At 41.0% G+C, this 21,359-nt stretch overlaps 3 protein-coding genes, 1 non-coding gene and 1 pseudogene across 11 annotated transcripts; 3 read left to right on the forward strand and 2 right to left on the reverse strand.

Annotated features, from left to right (window-relative positions):
• Window positions 1-5,872: 5,872 nt before the first annotated feature.
• Window positions 5,873-10,053, reverse strand: LOC106649587. Of its 6 annotated transcripts, none has more exons than XM_014367053.2 (3): window positions 9,976-10,053; window positions 6,513-6,806; window positions 5,873-6,431 (listed from the first exon to the last, which is right to left on the reverse strand). In XM_014367053.2, the coding sequence occupies exons 2-3, from the start codon at window positions 6,746-6,748 to the stop codon at window positions 6,086-6,088; spliced, it is 582 nt and encodes a 193-aa protein (XP_014222539.1). In that variant the 5' UTR covers window positions 6,749-6,806; window positions 9,976-10,053; the 3' UTR covers window positions 5,873-6,085. The 6 variants fall into 6 exon arrangements, with proteins under 6 accessions (XP_014222539.1, XP_023313301.1, XP_014222540.1 ...); XM_023457533.1 differs by lacking the exon at window positions 9,976-10,053 and adding an exon at window positions 8,954-8,971; XM_014367054.2 differs by lacking the exon at window positions 9,976-10,053 and adding an exon at window positions 7,584-7,707.
• Window positions 8,841-12,425, forward strand: LOC106649586 (recombining binding protein suppressor of hairless-like). Of its 3 annotated transcripts, XM_014367049.2 has the most exons (6): window positions 8,841-8,935; window positions 9,000-9,127; window positions 10,302-10,563; window positions 10,636-11,212; window positions 11,288-11,638; window positions 11,729-12,425. In XM_014367049.2, exons 3-6 carry the CDS (start codon window positions 10,382-10,384, stop codon window positions 12,125-12,127), a joined length of 1,509 nt encoding a protein of 502 aa, XP_014222535.1. In that variant the 5' UTR covers window positions 8,841-8,935; window positions 9,000-9,127; window positions 10,302-10,381; the 3' UTR covers window positions 12,128-12,425. The 3 variants fall into 3 exon arrangements, with proteins under 3 accessions (XP_014222535.1, XP_023313299.1, XP_014222534.1); XM_023457531.1 differs by lacking the exon at window positions 9,000-9,127; XM_014367048.2 differs by lacking the exon at window positions 8,841-8,935 and having other exon boundaries at window positions 8,942-9,085.
• Window positions 12,426-12,775: 350 nt separating this feature from the next.
• Window positions 12,776-14,787, reverse strand: LOC106649612 (ras suppressor protein 1). Its single transcript, XM_014367085.2, has 7 exons — window positions 14,518-14,787; window positions 14,206-14,256; window positions 14,010-14,130; window positions 13,811-13,929; window positions 13,648-13,730; window positions 13,324-13,571; window positions 12,776-13,247 (listed from the first exon to the last, which is right to left on the reverse strand). The coding sequence occupies exons 1-7, from the start codon at window positions 14,699-14,701 to the stop codon at window positions 13,160-13,162; spliced, it is 894 nt and encodes a 297-aa protein (XP_014222571.1). The 5' UTR covers window positions 14,702-14,787; the 3' UTR covers window positions 12,776-13,159.
• A 693-nt stretch (window positions 14,788-15,480) lies between these two features.
• On the forward strand, window positions 15,481-15,699 carry LOC111693262. Its single transcript, XR_002763375.1, has one exon. It is a non-coding gene; the product is annotated as a small nucleolar RNA U3 (small nucleolar RNA).
• A 3,798-nt stretch (window positions 15,700-19,497) lies between these two features.
• On the forward strand, window positions 19,498-19,635 carry LOC111693263 (annotated as a pseudogene).
• Window positions 19,636-21,359: the final 1,724 nt, after the last annotated feature.

Genomic DNA, 21,359 nt, shown 5'->3' on the forward strand with positions numbered 1-21,359 from the left:
AATGAATAATTTCTACACTTTGTCTACGTAATCCTCCACGTGGACGACCTTCTTGACGATGGTGACGTCGCAGGAGAAGTGCACGGTCCTGTAGCTCCTGATGAGCAGCTGAAACTTGAGCGCGTCCCGGCCGTAGTAGCTGTACATGCGGCTGACGGCGAGGCCGAGATTGCCGAACAACGAGGACTTGAGGCTCTCCACGGTGCAGCCCGGGAACTTGATGGACTCGTGGTGGAGCTCGTAGCTGGACTCGGCGCCGTCCGCCGCGGGAGGTCGCAGCCAGCTGAACAGCACCGTCGCGTCGTCGGCGGTCTTGTGGCTGAGGCGATGCGCCACGGGACTGCGACTCGACACCCGGCCGCTCCTGATGGCCTCGAGACTCGTGAGATTCAGCTGGACCGAAGGCTTGAGGTCGCGCACGCTGCCGTTGTTGCGCGCGTAGACCTGGCACAGGTGGCTCTTCTCCTGGCAGACGGCGCAGCAGTACTTGGGCGGCCCCAAGAAGTCCAGCACTTTGTAACTGATGTTGACGGTTTTGATCTTGGTCGTGCCGCCGGCGAACGGCCAGCTCGTGCTCAGTAGTAGGATAATTGGCACGGCGAGGTAGGCGATCGTGGTCGAGGCTGACATCGTCTCGAGTGCGCCAAGCGATTGGAGACGGCAGAGAAAACACACGGCGACCGACGCGAATACGATATATATTATAATAGCTGAAGGCTCGAATTGCGTTTCTGCGGATCCGAGCGATGTGGCGCGCGTTGAGCGACGACGACCGATCACTATCGTATGGATATGATATAATATAGCCCGCGAGAGCGAATGTCGAGCGTGTTCGCCTCGCTCAGAGATCGCGGAAAAATTGAAACAAAGTCCCCGCGATCTAAGTGGCCTTTAGATTTATACATGTATAATGTAGCAGTACTGCTGTGCACGCAGCGCTCGAGCTTATATCCTCGCGCAAAATTGACTCTCTGGAGTGGATTTCACAGTTCTCGCAGCTGCGATAGGGTGGCTGAATTTATATCGTTATTATCTACCTACGTGGATATATATTGCGAAAGTTCATTTTTAAGATGTGTTAAATTCATATTCGTTAGATATTATTTATTATGATAAACGTTATCTGATGAACATGCTCAACTTTTTGGCTAAATTTATCTAACAATTCTGCCATCGAATGGTAGAAACTAGACTTATATGTTTATTTTGGCTTTGCCGCTTGCAAATTCACAAATCCAGAAACTCGCCATCTAGTGATGAAGGCTCAAAGTAGTATGATCTTATTTAAAGTGGTCATTTAAAATACGCTTAATATATTTGTAACAATTGTAAAAGAAATATCACCCGAAATAATCTTATTAATGGTAAAGTAATTTAAAACATTTTAAATTGTTAATTTTTTTAACGGCCATTATTGAAGTTGAGCATTTTTACCTAGGCCATTTCGATGAATTATTAAATGTGAAAATCTCGAGATACTGAATCTTGACTTGACGATTAATATTTATTTACTATCAATGATACAATTTAGATATCTACTTATACTTATTTTTTCGCGAGACTGAATTTCTTATAGAGATCAGTTACATGAATCCAAGCCTAATGAAGCTGAAAGCGCCGAACCAGGCCGTCTCGGCCACTCAGTCCCAGATGCTGTCCTCGAGATCGAGCATCTTGTCGAGATCGTTGGCCGACCTGAGAAAGGTCACGTCGCACCTGGCGGCCTCGCGATCGCAGACCCAGTAGCGGGCGAACGCGACGTCGCGAAACGGATCGCCGGGCATGGCGTAGAGATCGAGCAGGGCCGAGGCCGCGTCCGAGGCGCGACTCCTCTGCGTCCGGCCGACGAACTCGCAGCGATCGAAGCGCAGCAGCCTCTCGGCCAGCTGGTACTTGTCGGCCTGGCGTCGGCTCGGGGCCAGCCAGGCCACGCGGAATCGCTCCCGGTCCCGATCGAACTCCGGCACTTGGCCCGCCAGGTAGTCTTCGGGGCTGAACGAGTCCTCGGGCAGGACGCGGAAGGCTCGAGCCATCGCCCTGGAGTCGCGGTAGTGCGGCAGCTTGAGGTCGGCGAGGCAGGGCCGATACCAGGAGACGGGGAAGCTCGACACGGTCACTTGGCAGCGACGGCCCGAGTCGTCCGGGCAGTAGGCGCAGCAGAGGGTTTGATTGAGGCCGAAGTCGTAGAGCTCAAAGTCGAGGCTGATGCTGCGCGGCGACGCACCGATGCTCCCGATCGACGACGACAACAACGACAGCAACGAGAGCAGCAGCGAGCTCAGCGACACTGCAATCAGTAATCGCGTTATCGAAATCTCGGAAGCTTTTTTCGCATGTATACTCACTGGTCGTGCTTTATTTTTGCTCCCTGCTACGCACTGGCCACCTTGAGAGGCTGCAAAGTACACCGTTTTGTCCGCGTGTAACTTATGCTATTATGCCTCTCTTTCCTCTTCCTCTTGTGCTGCTGCTGCTGCTGCTGCTGGTTATGCTTCTGCTTTTGGAGTGAGAGAGACGACTCTATACGTGCCCAGGGTGTCTATAATACCCCTCGACGGTGCCTATATACGCCGCGCTGAAAAAATAACACGCTCTCCGCCTCTCTCTGTCTCTCTATATGTAACGTCGAGACGTGACTTGCACGTGTATCACTTCCGCGTTAAGCTATCACTATGCGCCGCGCTCCTCTGTCTTCTTTATTCTCCGCTGTGCTGTGGTTTGCTGCTCTCCCCCGTCCATCCCCCCGTTTGGCCACTTCTGCTGCATAGCACACAGCTGGACCGATCGATAAAATAAACATAAATTTGAGGATTTAGGAGGCCATCGCGTGGATCATAAGTTAAAAAGTACTTTACAGCGCGGGGGGCGCGGACGTGCCTCGAATGATTTATGCACGACTCTGCGCCGCTACCGTCAAGTATACACACATTTACGCGTTTTCAAGAGGTAACTTTCCTAATTTCCTTGTTTCTCGTTCAGTTTTTTTTTTTTTTTTTTTTGGTTTTTTTTTTAAACTAGTTAATCGAATCACAAGTCGTCCCTCACGTACTGCTCGTCCTCGGCGCTGATGCGCGCGAGCTTGACGATGGTGACGTCGCAGGGCTTGGGCCTGCCGCAGGCCTCGTACGGCTCCAGCACCAGGTCCCACTTCTCCGTCGAGCTGTAGAGCTTGCGCATCCACTCGAGGCCGAACTCCTCGTTCAGCTGGACGCGTCGCGGATGCTCCTGGGCGAGGCAGAGCGGAAAATCGACGAACTGCAGGCCCGTGATCGAGGGCCCCGAGTCGTCCCGCGGCTTGATTATCCACGGCAGGAAGAGCAGCTTGTCGCTCGGCCGATTGTTCACCGGGATGGCCCGATAGAGACGATTGTCCGACTGGCGATGATGACGCTGTCGCAGGATCCTCTTGAGATTGACGCGGCAGGGCCGGCGCGACGGCGTGGAGCCGGACTCGGAGCCGTGCGCCGCCACGAGGTGACAGTTGCGACGGTGCGCGTCGCTGCAGCGAGCGCAGCAGAACGTCACGTTGGCCGCGTCGAAGTCCGCCGTCTCGAACTCCACCCTGAGGATGGACTTTCTGGCCGAGCCGACGATCGCGAGTCCCAGGACGATCAGCACCAACGCTAATAATAATGATCTGGTTTTCTCACTGGCGGCGAGACGCGCGCTCGACATTCTGTTCGAACGCGGCTGTCACTACTCTACAAGAGCACCAACGTTGATTAGCGAACGTCGACGGTTCGAGACGCCGAACCATGGACGAAGGCGAAAAAATTAAAAAATTCGAACGCGTCGGTGGTAACTCGTGCTATGTCTCTCCCGGCCCGATATTTCCGCGTCACATCGTTTATTATTACGCGAAGTAGTGACAGCTGTAGCGCGAATGTATTTTTCAATTTTTACGCCCCCGCTTGGCGTGGGTGGCCATGCGCAGAAGGCGATCTCGCCCGGTAGGCTCCCGCGTATAGCCCGAGCTCCCGACGCCTCCCACACCTCCCGATGCTCGCGAGCACGACGATGCGGGAAATTCAAACGATCGAAGCTCGGCTATCGTTCTACGCTTGTATCGCTACGAACTCGACGAGGGCTTACTTTTTCACCAGCATGAGCTTGCAGTTCTCCGTGCCGCAAACGTCCCAATCGCCGAAGATCACGTCGTGCTTGTCGTCCCCGTACATGGCGTACATCTGCTGGAGCGCGTGGGCGTCGCTCGGATAAACGAAGCTCTCGGGCTCGACGTGGAAGCACGTGGCAAAGTCCAGGCTCTTCATCTTGAGATAGGTCAGGCCGTTGGCGTTGCGATCCAGCCAGACGAGCCGGACTCGCTCTCGGTCGTCCGGGGCGAACGGCACCAGACGGTAGGCTCGGGCGATCTTGGCCTGGCGCGAGTGCAGATCGACGCTGGCGTTGCAGGCCCGGCGCCAGGACGGCTGGTAACGGTCGAGGGTCACTCGGCAGTTGGGCTTGTGCAGCCAGTCCAAGTTGCCGATGTCGCAGCGGCCGCAGCAGAGCCGATCGCGCTCGAAGTCGTGCGTCTCGAAGGTGACGCTCGCGAGGTGCGTACGACGGCCGGTGACCTTCCAATTTGTCAGTGGCAGTAGCAGCAGGACGCAGAGCAGAAAACGACGATCGAATGGTGGCATTATTATGAAAACAAAGTGTGCGAGGTGTGAAGGATGCGAGGGCGGAGATGGTAATTTGGCACGTGCTCTCGTTGCCAAGGCGACGCCGAGACTGACGTGGTGCAAGCTGTCTGGGCTGGAGCGAGCCTCCTTTTCCTCCCTCTATCCCCCTCCTTCCTCCTCCATACACCTATACGTAATGCGAAATGTGTTATACGAGCTGGTACGAGGGTTTTCACTAAATATCAAGGCAATACTTTCTTTTTTTTAAATCTAGAATTCGGTTTTATTGCTTCGTCGTATAAATTACACACGTCGAGTTATCTCGTGGTCGTTTTTACGATTATTACTACAAGTCGTCGTTGCTCTTCTTCGAGCTGCTCCTGCTGCGATGCCTCCAGACCGGCAGCGGCTGAAACTCCTTGATGACGGTTGCGTGACATCTCGGGCGGCCGCATCTGCGATACTCCTCGAGGGAGATGCGATACCTCACGGGCCCGTCGTCGAGCCCGTTGACGAACAGCAGCGCGAACTCCTCGTCGTCCTGCTGAACGAGCTCCGTCGGGCCGTCCTGTCGGCAGGTGGAAAAGTCGAAGAAGCGCATGCCGAGCTTGGCGGCGCGATCGGGTCCGCGCGTCTGAGCCAGCCAACTGATCATGAAGCGATCCGGCAGATCGTGATCGAGCGGCAGCGCACGGAAGGCCTGGGCCCGAGGCGGACCCCGGGACATGCGATAGTCTTCGGGCCGGGAGATCTCGACGAGGCAGGGGCTCGCCAGGGGGTCGTCCGGTAGCATGTGGCACTGTTGGCCCGAGGAGTCGCACTCGGCGCAGCAGACCGTCGCGTTGACGAAGTCGTACGCCTCGAAGTCCACCTTGACGTACTCGCGCTGGTAGCCGCTGGCTCGAGTCCGGACGATCGGAAGCAGCAGCAGCAGCAGCACGAAGCCGAGATGCAGAAACGCGGCGGACATGTTTCGCACGATGGAGCACCGCGCCGGGGGCGATCGAGGATTCAAAAACAATCGGTTCTCATTTATGGGATAGGACTATTTTGGATTTCGCCACTACTACTCGTGCTGACACTACCGCAACTACTGTCGCTTTTAGCTCGTGCTATACATGCGGCGGCGATTCGCACGCCCGGGGGTGGGATTGGCTTTTTACGCACGGGGTCGTAACGCGCAAACTCGGCAGAGATTTTACACGCAACATATAAAAGTACAAAATTAGACGACTTTACGAGGATGACAATTTTTTATTGAAATCGTAAAAATTAATTTTAACGCAATTAAGTATGTTGATGGTCAATAAGTTAGTCAATAATTTACTTCTACATAGTAAATCTTTTTTGTGCATATGATATTAATGAAGCATCATATTAATATAAATATCTGTAAATACATAATATAATACTTTATTCTTCCTTCCGTTTGAAACAATGCAACGCAAACAAAAAATACCCTACAGATCGTCTCTTGGAAGTTTCTCTAATGTCAGCGCCTTCGTCTTGATACTAATCCTGGCGCTCCTCTTGTAGATCGTGACGTCGCACTGGACGTTACCGCAGCTGGCCGGCTCGAGCGAGACCGACACTTCGGGGTACCGTTTCGAATGGAACAAGGTATCTATCGCGACATCGGCCACCTTGCGGTCCGTCTCGAATAAGACGTTCGACGTCCAGGCGCAATTGTTGAGGCTGAAGCGGCGGCTCCTCAGCACGGGATCGGACATGTTATCGACCCAGGATAGCACCCACCGGTCGTCCGGCTCTTGATGAGTCGTGATCTTTCTGCCGCCCGGAAAATCACTGCGAGAAAAGTAGAATCGTTCATTATCGACATTAATTTTGCTTCTATATGTATTTTCTTTTTTTTTCGTTCGAACTCACACTAATCCGATCGAATTCTTATCAATAATGCCGCCACAGCGGTGTTTTGCGTTCTCGGTCACGAGGATACAATCGTTTTCTTTGATGCAGCGAGCACAGCACAGGTTGACCTGTGATTTGTCGGTCAATTTGAAAAAATTCGGCACCATATCCTCGTGATCGCGGAACAGCACGCCGCTGACGATCGCCAAGTTCGCCAAGAGCAGCAGAGAGATGATTCGCAATAATTTCGACATGATCGCTCAAAGTCAAAGGTAGCACCGAAGAATGCTTGCAGTTGTTGATACGAGGAGGCTGGAAAAAAGAAAGAAAGAAATTGAATTATTTTTATTGAACAAATTGTCAGATGAAAAATGTAAGTAAACCTTGATAAATAAAACAAATTAAACTTGAGCAAAATTTGAGGTGTAGACCTTAATTATATACAATAAATGTATAACATTTTTAAAAACAATTTTTACACAAAATAACCATTCGATTGCTAATTGAAGGAATTAAAACTCTTTTTTTAATTATTTATTTCCATGGATTTACTAGACATACTTAACAAGCTGAAATTTTTGATTCAAGTGATTGGTTACCGCGATCGGTAAGCTATGGTGTTCTACTGAAAATATGCCATACGCCAAAAATAAGCCGTGATTGAATTTTCGAGTCTCAAAAGAATATAGGGCGTATTCTTCAAATAAGTCGTACTTGTCGACATAATTTCTGATCAATACGTAAACAAGATTTAGTGTTGATTGAGCCAGCACAGTTGTGAAATCAAATACCAAGTTGAGAAAATCTTATACCGTTGATTTAAAAAGAAAAGCATTGAGAAATCAAAGGAGAAAAATGCCAAGCATAAAAGATTAAAACATTAGTTAAGCCTAGTTTACGAATAAATATTTTTTTCATTTTTGTATTTTAAATAGTTTAAATATTAGGCATGGCATACTTTTGGTAGAACACGATACAGAATCCACTCTAAGTTAGTAGAAGAATACTCTTCATTGATGTTTTTTTCTTGACTCAAGTTTTTGAGAGAATTTTTTATACTTTCTAAAAAGGTGCGAAACTCTTTCTTACAACGAATACGCGCAGAAAAATCGATTAAACTCTCCGAACGATCGTGAGCTGGCACGAGCTCGAACCGCAGCCGTAATCGGCCAGATTGATGGCGTACTCCGAGCTCTCTTGCTCGCCGAGAAAACCCATCATGTCCTCGAGATCGTCGTATCGCATGCTCATCACTCGATCGATCCTTCGACAGCCGTAAAACTCGACGAATCTAGATTTGGCCAGACCAGCAGCGGACTCCTCGGAGCCGTCATCTTCGGGCTCCAGCCAAGTGAGCATGACGGCTCCGTCGGCCCCGCGCGGCACCTCGGCCTGCACGAGCTCGACCACGCGCAGCAGCTGCGAACGAGTCCAGCCGTGATGATGCTGGCGAAGGCTCAGATCGACGTCGCAACTGTCGGTCTCGTTTTCCGTGTACACGCGACAGTTGCGCCGGTGATGCTGATTCGCATCGCTGCCGCTGATCGTGCCGCTGCAGCCGTCGTCGTCGCAGAGCGCACAGCACAAGCCGACTCTTTCCGGGTCCACGAGGCACTCGACCAACGAGATGAGCAATATCAAAGACGATACTACAAGCCGGAGCATTGACATGACCGTTCGTTTCGATGTACGTGGAATTTGACACAGCTTTCGACTACTTTACTTTTTTTACGACTTCAATTTCTTATAACTTCTCAACGTTACGATTATAAATAGACCACTTAAAATCCGAAAGTTCGATATGTCTATCGTAATTCACACAATTTATTGCGATGGTGTACATAAAAATTCAGGCGTTCGCGACTCCATGTTGTTTTACGGTACTTTGCAAGGGACTCGACTATTTTATATTCTGCTCGCCGGTAGCGCACACACGCCAAATGAACACAGCAAACAAGAGGCAAAAAGGACCAGTAGGCTGAATTCATCAAATCTCGTTGAGATATGCTGCGAGACGAATATTCAAAAATTGAGGCATTTTTGAAATTTTCAAAGGAGCGCTAAAATTGAGTCCTGGTTAATTGTCTTTATAGCTCTGGCATCTGAAACCACTCGAGCTATCTATCAAAGTACTAAGACGCGTAAACAACCCGGCAGTTGAATAACGCAGTGTAACGACGATACCCCCATGAATTGTATCACGATATACGATATACAATGGCAAACGCCATCTGGCACACAAGCAGAGGCGGCGACGAAACCCGAATGCTAATAATGATAATAATAATGCGGCGCTGCAGTGACGGCAGCTGCAGCCGATGCTCCTATACGTACACTACACACACACGAGATGCTGCGCTATATCATCGCGCCAACAGTTGCCTGTCTATATACTACGACGCCTGAAGTGCATCGCGTTTTATACTATCTACTACCTGTTGGTTTGTACTTTTTTTTACCCTCTTTGTCTCATTTCGGAGCGATTAAGATTTAAAAATTTCAAAGGCACAATCAGTGACTAGAAGATCGGTGAACTTGCGCAAAGTACAAGTTTCTCGCGAGAGTCAACGTCCTTTCGGGAATTCTCGAAGGTTAGAAACGTGCGTTTGTTTACATGCGACGAGTGCGGTCAGGTGGGTTGTTGACTACTAACTAAATAGCGTTATTGCCATTTTGTAAGCTTGTTCAAGATTAACAATTTTGTATGCTATCTCCTACGGAAATTCATCTGCACACTAATTCTTAAATACTCTTAACAATTCTTTAAAAGTCTGAATAAGGCTTCAAAATTATCATAAATGTTCAGATTTCGTACAATGATTTTTAAGAATTAATAAAACTTTATAAGAATTGTAATTAATAAAAATAAATTTTAAAAATTTATGTGAAACCTGACGAAAATTGATTTTTGAATTATTCACGCAGGTACGGCAATCACTTAATTAATTTAAAAAAGATGTACAAGTGACTAGAATTATTTGGAAAAGTTATTAAGAATTATAAAGCGTTAATAAACGTTTTAAATAGTTTTAAATTCTTTTTTTGATCGGTATTAAAGCTCGTTAAAAGTCATTGAGAAAAAACTATACGGGAAACCATATGGACAATATAGAAATAAATGAGAAAAAAACTTATCCCTTTTTCTAAAAAATCGAGTCTTCGCGAGATTTTATAGATTTTTAAATACTTTTATTAACGCTTAGAAATCATTGATTAAGTGTATAAAAAATTTCAAACACTTTTAAGGCTTATTTATACTTCATAAAACTTTCTCATGAGAAAAATTTTCGTCGAGGATTAAAGAAAAATTTCTATAAAACAACTGGTAGAAAATTATAGAAATTCTAAGTGGGATTCTTATGGGAAATCCTCGAAAATATTCACGTATGCGTTTGGGGAAAAAAATCAAAAACGTGACAACTATTTAAAATTACCGACATTCATAACTATCCGATTAAAACCAAAAAAAAAAAGAGCTTACCTGCTCTCGAAGAAATCCCAAAATCAACTGAAGAGAAATTTTGGAAAACGGAACTTTTTATAGACTATTTTATGGGCCTTATTATAAGCAATTTATAAGCTATTTTTAATTTTGATCGTGGCGTGGCGGGGCGCTGAGTTTGCGCATGCGCAGTACAGATATAGTCAGATAATAAACAGAACTGTCTGTTTCACAACGACTAGTTGAGTTCATAATATTATGATAATGAGCTTATCGAGTCGCCTCAAGCCGCATAATATTTACAAGCATCGACTCTCACTGATGAATCTATTTTGACAGTTAAAACTTTGACTTTTCACCCACAGGTAGCTATGACACGTGACTGAACGAGCCTGCATTGTGTTTATCATTGAAGTAGCATGCCAAAAATTGGTGCTCATTCAAAATGGAAGTGGACTTGTCGAGTCCTCGACTCACGCAAGAGGCCATGCGTCACTACCTCTCAGAATGCAAGAGAACCGGCGGTAAAACTGACATGGTTGTTGTTATTTTTCATGCCAAGGTAGCACAAAAATCATACGGCACGGAGAAGAGATTTTTCTGTCCACCACCATGTGTTTATTTAAGGTAGCACTGTTAACTTTAAAATTTACTTATTTTGTCGTTCATTTATAACAATGCAAAATAATTAAATTACAGAGGAGATTCGTGGGTGATGAGACAAGAACAAATGCGGCGAGAAGGAGAATCTGAACAAGCAGTACAAATATGTGCCTTTATTGGAATTATTGGCAATTTGGATCAAGACGTCCAGCAACTAGATTTAAATAATGAAGAGCAATACTGTGCGGCTAAAACTCTTTTTATATCAGATTCTGATAAACGAAAAAATTTCATGCTCTCCATTAAAATGTTCCATGGAAATGGTCATGATATAGGTGTCTTCCACAGTAACAGAATCAAAGTTATATCTAAGCCTTCTAAAAAAAAGCAATCTCTTAAAAACACAGAATTATGTATAGCTAGTGGAACTTCTGTAGCTCTATTCAATAGATTGCGTTCACAGACAGTAAGCACACGATACCTACATGTTGAAGGTGATCATTTTCATGCTAGTTCGACTCAATGGAGTACCTTTACAATATATCTATTGGACGATGAGGAAAGTGAAAATGAAGATTTTGAACCAAGAGATGGATATATTCATTATAATAATACAGTGAAATTAGTTTGTAAGGACACAGGAATGGCACTACCCAGATTAATAATACGCAAGGTTTACAAACTATTTCTTCAATAAAATAGATTTAAATTTTAACACCTCTAAAATGAATATTATATGTTTTAACAGGTAGATAAATCAATGGCAAGCCTTGATGCTGATGATCCAGTTTCACAATTACACAAATGTGCTTTATTCCTGAAAGATACTGATCGTTTGTACCTTTGTCTTTCACAAGAAAAAATAGTGCCTTTCAATGCAACAGCTTCTCCCAAAGAACCAAACAAAGATCTTATAAATGATGGTGCTTGCTGGACAATCATTAGTACAGAGCGTGCAGAATATAAATTTTATGAAGGAATGGGTCCAGTGAAAGCTCCAGTTACTCCAGTACCAACTGTGCAGTATCTTAATCCAATGGGTCAGGATCAAGTTGCAATGCTAGAAATTAAAGGAGATGATTTTGCACCTAATTTACATGTATGTACATTCAAAAAGCTGAAATTATAAAGTAAAATTTTAAATTGAAAAATTACTCTCTACTACAATAATTTGATAAATTGATTGTAGGTTTGGTTTGGAGATCTTGAAGCTGAAACATGGTATCGAACAGAGCAAAGTATGGTGTGTGTTGTGCCAGATGTTACAGCTTTTCAAGGAAATTGGTCTTGGGTGGATAATGGTACTGCTGTGCCAGTATCCCTTGTGCGAAATGATGGAATAATATATTCAACCGGCCATACTTTTAACTATGATGTTGAACTAGGAAGGCGTGGAGTTAACCAAATACCAATGTTACCGCAGTTACCGCCACCTGTGCCACCAATTGTGGATGATAGTAATTGGCTATTGCCTAATCAGCAAATACCACAACAACATCAACCACCGATGCAACAACAGCAAATACCACTACAGATGCCAATGCAAATGCATCAACAACTGCCACCACAAATGCATTTTCACATGTAATTAACATGGTGATATGAAACTGTACTATAGTAAAATTGATTAGTTCTATTATAAGTATAGCTAATAGTTTTGAAGACTTTTACAAAAACTAGACTGCTTTTAAAAGCAAATAAAAATATTTATATCATATGCAATTCATATTTAAAAATCAATTTTATTTTACTATATAAAGTATGACATTTACGATCTCAGTAATTATTAGAATCTTAAGAAGAATGTGATACTTGTATATTTAATTATTAATAAAATGACTATTGACGAACTCAATTAAAACCTCTACAGCTGTAATCTACACCGAATTTCTATTGTAAATTCATCGAATTTACTGTGAAGATTTTGAAAAAAGTAAATACAGCTTGAATTTCTAAATTCAGCTGTATCAAGTTTTTGTAAAAACTTGTTAGACTGAAGTTAGTTTGATAAAAAATTGTATATTGTTCAACAACGGTTGAAACCATTTTAGATCAAAATGTATACAATGTGATTTTACATTTCATGATTTTCGATTATTATTTTACCTGTAAATAAAATAAAATTGTCGATTTGTTGAACACATTGATTCAGTAATAATAAATTCAGGAGTAACAATAATAAAAATCATTTTTTAAAACATAAATTAAATGGTTAATTTATTTGGATGGAGTCTTCATACTCGTTTCTACATTTTAAAAATTCATGAAGTCTCAGTCTTCTACTGCTACATTTAGGCACATTTGATAAATAAAACTAAATTCAGTGGAAAACAGATCTCTATAAATTACGGAATTATTAAAATTCTGTATTACAACTCTATAAAATAAATATATATGTAAAATACTTTCAAGGCACACGTTTGTAATCGATCATACAGTGCATACATGTACAATCAATGGTATCAGATCTACTTCTTTTTTTAATTTCATCAATAAATATATAATTTATGCATCGATCAATCTTCGAATTCTCGATAAATGCTGCGCTTGTACTTGGTATTATGTTATCTTTTTGTACGTCGTTATAAGCTTGTTAGCCAATGGCAGTAAAATTTGTTATTTAAGAACGAGCTCTTGAGATTTTCTTACTCTTGTCGTTCTCGGACGGTGGTGGTATGCCTTTTGTAGCTTGATGCCGCTGATAAACGCTGTAAAAGAATCATTAACATCAATCTCATCTCAAAAATTAAACTTTAAACTCATGTTATCAATGCGAATACGAACAATTTATAAGTTTCCGAGCGTATATAATCCAGAACGTGAGAAATGCCAACTTGGAGTTGATCGGCGATCGGCGTGACCCACGGATTGAATTCCATGCGGAAGACGGCTTTGTTGCTGAGAAGATCTAAATTACCGATTTCTGGCGGTAATACTGTCAGCCGATTTCCTTGTATATGAAGTTCTCGCAGACGAGTTAACTCACCGATTTCTTTGGGCAGTTCCACCAAATCATTTTCTCTCAATACCAGCTGTTAAAATTGTTCATTTGTTAGTAATTGGCTCGGAATTATATTCGTTCGAAAATTAATTTATATAGGAACTTACGATTTGCAAATTTTTCAACATCGATATCTCTGGTGGCAAAAATTCGAAGTCGTTATCAGCCAAATAAAGCGCGCGTAACGTTTCTGTCGAAATAAAAAATCAGATTACTCGATATCGAATGAAAAACTTTTCAGTTTTAATTCTCAATAAAAATGTTTCTTACCCATCATGAAAAAGTTGCCGGGCAGATTCTTTTCGCTGAGATTGTTGTAAGTCAGATCTAAAACTTCGAGCACCGGAAAAGCTCCGAAGCCTCTTGGAAGTGCGTTCAGTCTATTCATACTATTACACAGTAGTAAACGATTTTATTAAAATTATTTCGCATCTTTTTGTTCGTTAAAATTTTGTTAATGACAACTTACCCGAGATTCAAAATCCTCAACTTTGGCATTTGTGAAATGGATACGGGCAATTCGGTTATATGATTATTAAACAAATTAAGTATTTCCAAATTGACTAGATTCGCCAGACCAGGGGGTACAGCTTGAAAAAAAATGTATCAATAGTTTACCGAATTCGTATCTGCAAATCGTTTTTGCACATTGTTCTTAAATTTACCTTTAATTTTGTTATGACTGAGAGAGATCCTCGTTATGTACGACATGTTAACTGAAAATAAAATTCATTCATCAAAAATATAATAAAAAACATCACTTTATACAGAATCAGCTGGTCGAACGTTAAAATAATAAACACCGCCGCCTCGTATACATGTGTACACACCCACACAGCGATATATATATATATAATACGCTCCCCTCGCACACACGCAGTGACGTATGCGCGAAGACCAGTCTGGCAAGGAAATAAAAAAGCGAAAGCGATCCAAGCTTCCAAAAAAGGACAAAACGCCAAAGTCACTTGACTCACCGAGACCAGGTAGCTCCTCGAAGCTGGCGATGTTTTTGTCGGCCAGCTCGAGCTCGGGATTCTTGAGCTCCCGGGCCTCGTCCAGCACTTTCTTGGCCTTTGACATCTTGCCCGTGGCTGGTATGCACGAAACTAACGCCGTGCTATCCGAGTGCTCCTCATAATACTCGTTAATATTGCTCATAGTGTAGTACGTGCCTGGTGTGGGACTTTTGCGCGTGTATGTATATTTATGTAGCCGCGTATGCTTATTATTAGGAATGCGCGCGCACACGGTTCACTATACACTACTCGCTACTGCGCTAACTTTAACTGCAGGCAACGAGATCCAAGATCTGACAGACAGCCAGCGAGTTTATATAGGCGCGGCTTGGAAATAGCTCTTTATGGGAGGAAGGAGATGTTAACTTTTTTCTGTGCTTACATGGGAGAAACTGCTTTATCGCACGAGCTCGGTGCGTGGGTGCTACTGGTATGATCTTTCCCTTTCGGGGAAAGTTACTTATGTATGTTGTGTATATACTATTTGCGTGTATTGAACTAAATCGGTAATTGGTAGCGAAATCGGTGGAAAATGTTAGATTCATAAATTATAAAGTCAGCAAATAGAAACTGTCTGTTCATGTTTAGCGAAATTTTAGTTTTATGCACGGTTTTATTGATTACCTACTTGCAAAAAAAAAACAATTCTTTTAGTTCCTTTCAATCAGAATTGACATAGAAGTTCAGTTGCATAAAAGAAAAAAAGGAATACAATGCTTAAACATCGACCAATTCAAATTTCGTTACTCTTTCAATGCCGATAATGAGGAAATTATAATCAATTTAGGCATGCGCACTAGATCTCGACCATCTCCGTAGTATTAACTTCTCTACTAGATGGCTTCGATGGAATTTCGACGAAACCACAAGTGGCTAATCAAAAAAAAAGTATATACAGCGCAGAGCATGTAGTGTCGAGTTAAGATCATACTTCACAGGATCATTTCTGTAGTATATCTTCACAGACTCTCTACCCAAAGTAGGAGTCGATGCAGCCACGAGGATGAGACGTGGCTGCTCATTCTGAGCGTGAGGCTGGCGGCTTCGAGCTTCCCATTGCGGAGGCTTGGCCTGCCAACGATGATCGTTCACCTTCGGGTTTCATACTCGAAGGGATGGATGGGCAGCTGTCTGAGTGGTCTTGTTAAATAAAAAAATAAAGGTTACCTTGAATAATTTATGTTATCTAATGTGATGATTTCCGATACAACTTTGAGATAAATTTTTAATAATCGTTAAAAATCAATAAACAAACTATTTCCTTTTATTCGTCACAACTGTATTATTAAAAAATGAGAAGTAATGGACGAGAACAGTTCAACGTATGTTCGAAAAAGTTCGATTCATTTAATAAACTACCAACTATTTCTACATTATATTATTTTTTTTATCCCTAAGAAAATGAAGTTATAAGCAATATTTTCGACAATTATTTTCAGAAGTATCATGAAACTTTGGATTGTTATCCTATACTTTCAAACAATCGCGACTTTTCAAGTGCCTTTTTTTTCATTCGATATCAAAAATAATAAGTCAAATTTAGATAGGGAATTTGCAACAAGAATGGTATGTATTTAGCGTGATACATAATAACTCGTTGTAACAAAATTATTTTTCAGAAATTAATTCTTGATAAGTGTTTTTTTAACGAATACCCAAACGAAAAATATATCATGATGTTTGGCAACTGGAGTAGCAGTGAAATATCGGATTTGAGTAGCAGTTATTCATCGTTATTTATTTTTGATATGACTGGATTTAAAAATGTTCTACTTTCGGTTAATTATCGGCGTTTGAAAAATATAGTTAAAATCAATGAGACAGTTCTAGTAAGAAAAACTTATCCCGCGCGTATCGTCATCACTGAAGAGACCTCGAATCTTTGTTTCATTGAATTCCTCACCACTTTTCGAAACTCTATTTTTTGGAACAACCAGGCATCTTTTTTGGTCGTCACAAAAATTCCTGCACCCTCCTGTTTATTCTTGGCAACTTCATTATTAAATTTAGCATGGAATTTGGATATAGTTAATATTTTTTACCTATGTGTAACAACCAATCATCGTTATATGCTTTACACGTTAAATCCATTTTCCTCTATTGCAACATCGTTTTGGAAAATCGACGCTGATTCTACAAGCCAATACAATAATCGGATATTACTTTCTCGTGACATCACTGAATTGAGGGAAATTGAAGGTTTGATTTTATCAATTGTAGAATTCAAATTTCATAGATGTTTGGATCATATTGATTTTGCTTTTTTAGATAATAAACTTGTTAAAATGTGCTATTTTGATAAGTTGGTCGATTTGTCTAATTATGAGATGGCGTTAGGAGCCGATTTTGCCAATGTGTCCCAAATTAAAAAAAAAGTTAATGGTAATTTGGAAAAATTGCCTATGAAATCACATGGACCAATAATTCAATTCATGAAGCATTTCAAAGCAAATTACAATCTGATAATGTACGAATCAGCGCCTCCATTAGATGACGATCAAAGACCGCAAGGTATACTTCAAGACCTCATGGACGGAAAAATTGATATGAGTGCTCGAGTAGGACTTCTCGACGATTATTGGAAAATGCAATCAGGATTTTCATCAAGTACCTACGTATACGCAATGTCGCGGAAAACCAAGCTAAGTATTTTCAAAAAATTCATCGCTGCGGTTGATTTAAACATTTTCCTAAACATTGGTACATCTTTTGTAATGTTTTTGATGGTATCGAAATTCATTTTGAAGTTATCCTGGAGCATCTCATTTTTCGAATACATACGAATATTCACGTCTTCCATGGACAAACCAGCATTCGAACGGGCTTACTATTCATCCGAAAGAATACTCTTGTGCACTGCTATCCTGTTAATTTCATACTCTAGCGCTTATTTTGTCAATTTATTTAGAGCTGTCAATACTGTGGCCGATTTCAAATCATCTATCGAGACCGTAGAAGATTTTATCAATAACCCAAAGGCGACAATTTACGTATTTACTCCAATTGTGCCACAAATGACTGCAATAACTCAACGAAGTTTCAAACACTACCTCGATATAAAAGCTTGCATGGAAGGGCTGTTGCAACGAGAAAATGTTATCTGCATCGTTGGGACTTTAGTTATCACTTATTACGGCATTCGCGAGTCAGAATTAATACACATCTCTAAGCCACTGATGGATATGCGCACTATGGTTTACCCAATGAGACCAGATTGGTTCTTGCAATCAAAATTGAATGATTTTTTGTTAAGACTGCATGAGATAGGATACACACAAAAAAATTCTGAATCATCTTTGATTCATTGGTATACAATTGATAACAAAGAATCACCTTTAGACTTAGAAGATGTAAAATTGGTATTTTTTATTTTAATAGGAGGCCATGCATTTGCAATTTTTTCTTTTATTTTAGAATCAACGAGCAGAAAAGTAGTTAATTTCAAATAAAAGATTATTAAATAATATCTATTAAATAAAAGGTTATTAAATAATTTTTCACTACAAAATTATGTTTTTTCTAATAATTGATGATTCATAAAACGTTTTACAAGTTTTTATTTTTCATAAAACGTTATTCTATGGTGGATTGTTGAAAAAACTTTTTTTTTAAATCTTTTACGAATTTCAATTATTACTTACTAAACAGCTTTGTGAAAAATATTTTCTATCCATTGATTGGTTGATGAATATGTACTACTTGCCATTTACGATAACAAAAGTAGAGCTTTAATAAACATGAACAAGCCCTTTAGTTTTTTTTTTCAAATGAATCATTTTTACAAGTATGATAAAATCTTGGATTCTTCTCATACGCTTTCAAACCATTGGGACTTTCGAAATACCTTCAATATCGTCAAATATCAACGATAAAATATTTCAAAATTAAAAAAATGATTTAGATGTAAAAAAGGAACTTTCCAAAGAATCGTATGCGTTTTGCGTGCTTCGTATTAGTAACTGTGGCTAAAATATTTTTCAAAAATTTATTCTAATGAATGTTTTCCTAGTTGATACAATGGCGCAAAATATATCATGATGTTTTGACACTTGAGAAGCAGAGAAATATCGTTGAGTAAAAGTTATTCTGCATTGTTTAAATTCAATAAGAATGGATTTGGCTAGTTATTGAAATCTACTCGTTATCAACGTTTCAAAAAACAAATACATTTCAAATTAATATGACAGTTTTAAAAATAAAAACACTCCCAGCGTATAGTCATCATGAATCTGATATCAAAATTAAAGTAATATAATGACATGAGTATTTGACGTGTATAATATTATTTGTCAAGTGTAAGTTTTTAATATAGCGACAACAGGTTTACCTTCACATTATTCGTTTTATATATTGTACTAGACAAAAGTAGAAGTTATATCCTCTAAATTAACTGGTTTTTCTATCCCACTATTATTTATTTATTTTTTTTTTACTAATAGAATGTCTAAGAGGATACTCGGATATGCGTACATGAGCTGCTCAAAATCTGTTCAAAAAATATCGATTGATGTAACAAAAACATTGATTATTAACCTACAACTGTATTATTCATGCTCAAATATTTCTTTATTTCCACTCCTAGCTGTAGTGGCTTAGCAGGGGGATAGCAGCTTATAGCTCCATACTTAGCAGCGAGGATGCTATATGAGTAAATCCCACGAAATTTTAATATTCGTGTCAACTGCACAATATTTTTGTGTAAATCTAAAATATACCTTTCCTCGCATTGTTAACGTTAAGTTTTCAACTTTTTCTTTTCTTGAGAACAACTTCCAGTGGGGTCCAAACTTGAATTCATAAAAAAAATGCAATTTATAGCGTTTTATATGCGTTTTGAAATTCAACGCATCCTATGTTTAATTTTCAAATTCTGATTCCCGATAGGCCCATCGAACTTTTTTCATCCAAACCATCAAAAAACAATCCTCAGAAAGTGAACGAGGATGAGACGTGGCTGCTCATTCTGAGCGTGAGGCTGGCGGCCTCGAGCTTCCCATTGCGGAGGTTCGGCCTGCCAACGATGATCGTTCACCTTCGGGTTTCACACTCGAAGGGATGGATGGGCAGCTGTCTGAGGGGTCTTGATAAATAAAAAAATAACATAACCTCCAAGTACTCTATTTATGTATATTGAGTCTTCTACTACGATGGGTAGTGATTTCTTTGCGTAAATTTGAAATATTTAATAGCTTTGGATGCACGATAGATCTGTTCTAGGGCAGATGGTCTACTCCATAACTGGTCATTTATAGTACTTCATGATAAATAAAGGGACACTATCTGACAATTTCGCTACGTTGGGCCCTAATTGAATCGCAATAGTAATTTTTCATCCGATCATTATTTATATTTTTACCAATAGAATATCGCGACGAGAATATTCGAGCGAACACCTGTGGAGTTAAATATTCAGACCTCGAAAAATCAAGCAGTTCGCTCGCGCAAAATGTTCCCATTATTTTAAGCACTAGTTGCCGCTTAGCGCGCTACGCGTGCATATAGCATCATTAGTATTTACATACATATATGGTGCATTATTTCAAAAGCGTGATATGGCATGTCTTGTTATTGTAGCTATTAGAAAACTTTAAAAAAATGAAAACTAAGACGGTAGAACCTTCTATTTTACCGAATTCTACCTTCCATAACTATAAAATTTCCATAAAAAAAGACAACATTGATTTACCAGCCGGATAAACGTACAAAATGTCCCCACCGTGACCTGTCCTGAACTCAGAATCGATTGTTTTCACTCATTAAAAACATTTTTACAAATATCCAGCAATATTGTGATACATTGGCCTTATTCTATACATCCTAAAGAAAGTTTTTTTTCATCACTCATCATCTTAAATAGTTTAAAAACAATTATACATAAGTAACAAATGTGTCCTTAAATTATGTGAAATTTTACATCATTACAAATATAGTGCCAGTAAACGTGCTAGACAATCATTTTGACCTCTCTAACTATATGAGGGTAATTTTTCAGAACTAAGGTACTCGATTTTTACCCGTAGAATATTCAAATCTCCATTGCAGCTTCGCTATAATACTAGTTGCACACGAAAATCGTACTTGTAAAATAAAGTGTCCCCTCCGTGATCGACGAGTTTTTGAGCTAGCACTTTTTATTTTTGAATCTGGTGGCGTAAAAACGAACGTTTTCATATCAGCGGCCAGAAAGTGACTACTTCTCGGCCGCTGCGCAAAACGAGAAGAGCTATTTTCTGGCCACTATGTATGAAAAATAGTATACAGGCCTATGCCGCGAAAAAAGAAAGCCCCAGAGCACGTGTTTATCGGCCTCGGCTTCGCCTCGGCCACTAATTACACGTACTCTGGGACTTTTCTGTTTTTCGCGGCCTAGAGCAGTAATATACTATTTTACAAACAATTTTTGTGGGTGATCGGAAAAAAAATTTTCAACTTTGTTGTCGTCGTGAAATTTGATAAAAGTTCGATTTGTCCCCTCCGTGAGTGTCCCCTCCGTGACAAATTTTCATGTTTGCAATAAGAAAAAAAACGCATTAAATGATGGCCGATAAAAAGTATATATACCATGAAAAAACAAAGAATCAAGTGTCAGAAACTACGGGGGTCCGGAAAAATTAAACTCAAAATAGAAGAAAGTAAGTTTTTCGGTTTTTCCAATATTGCCCATTTTACCCACTCCAAATATCACACTTTTCAAATAATGCACCATATATCTGTGATGGAAAAGCATAACGACTTGAGTCCATTTTTCTTATTTTCGAGAAAAACGCGTTTTAAGTTGATTGGATCAGCCTAACTAAACC

This window comes from Trichogramma pretiosum, unplaced genomic scaffold, assembly GCF_000599845.2.
Source record: "Trichogramma pretiosum strain Unisexual culture from Peru unplaced genomic scaffold, Tpre_2.0 scaffold43, whole genome shotgun sequence".
Lineage (NCBI taxonomy): Eukaryota > Metazoa > Arthropoda > Insecta > Hymenoptera > Trichogrammatidae > Trichogramma > Trichogramma pretiosum.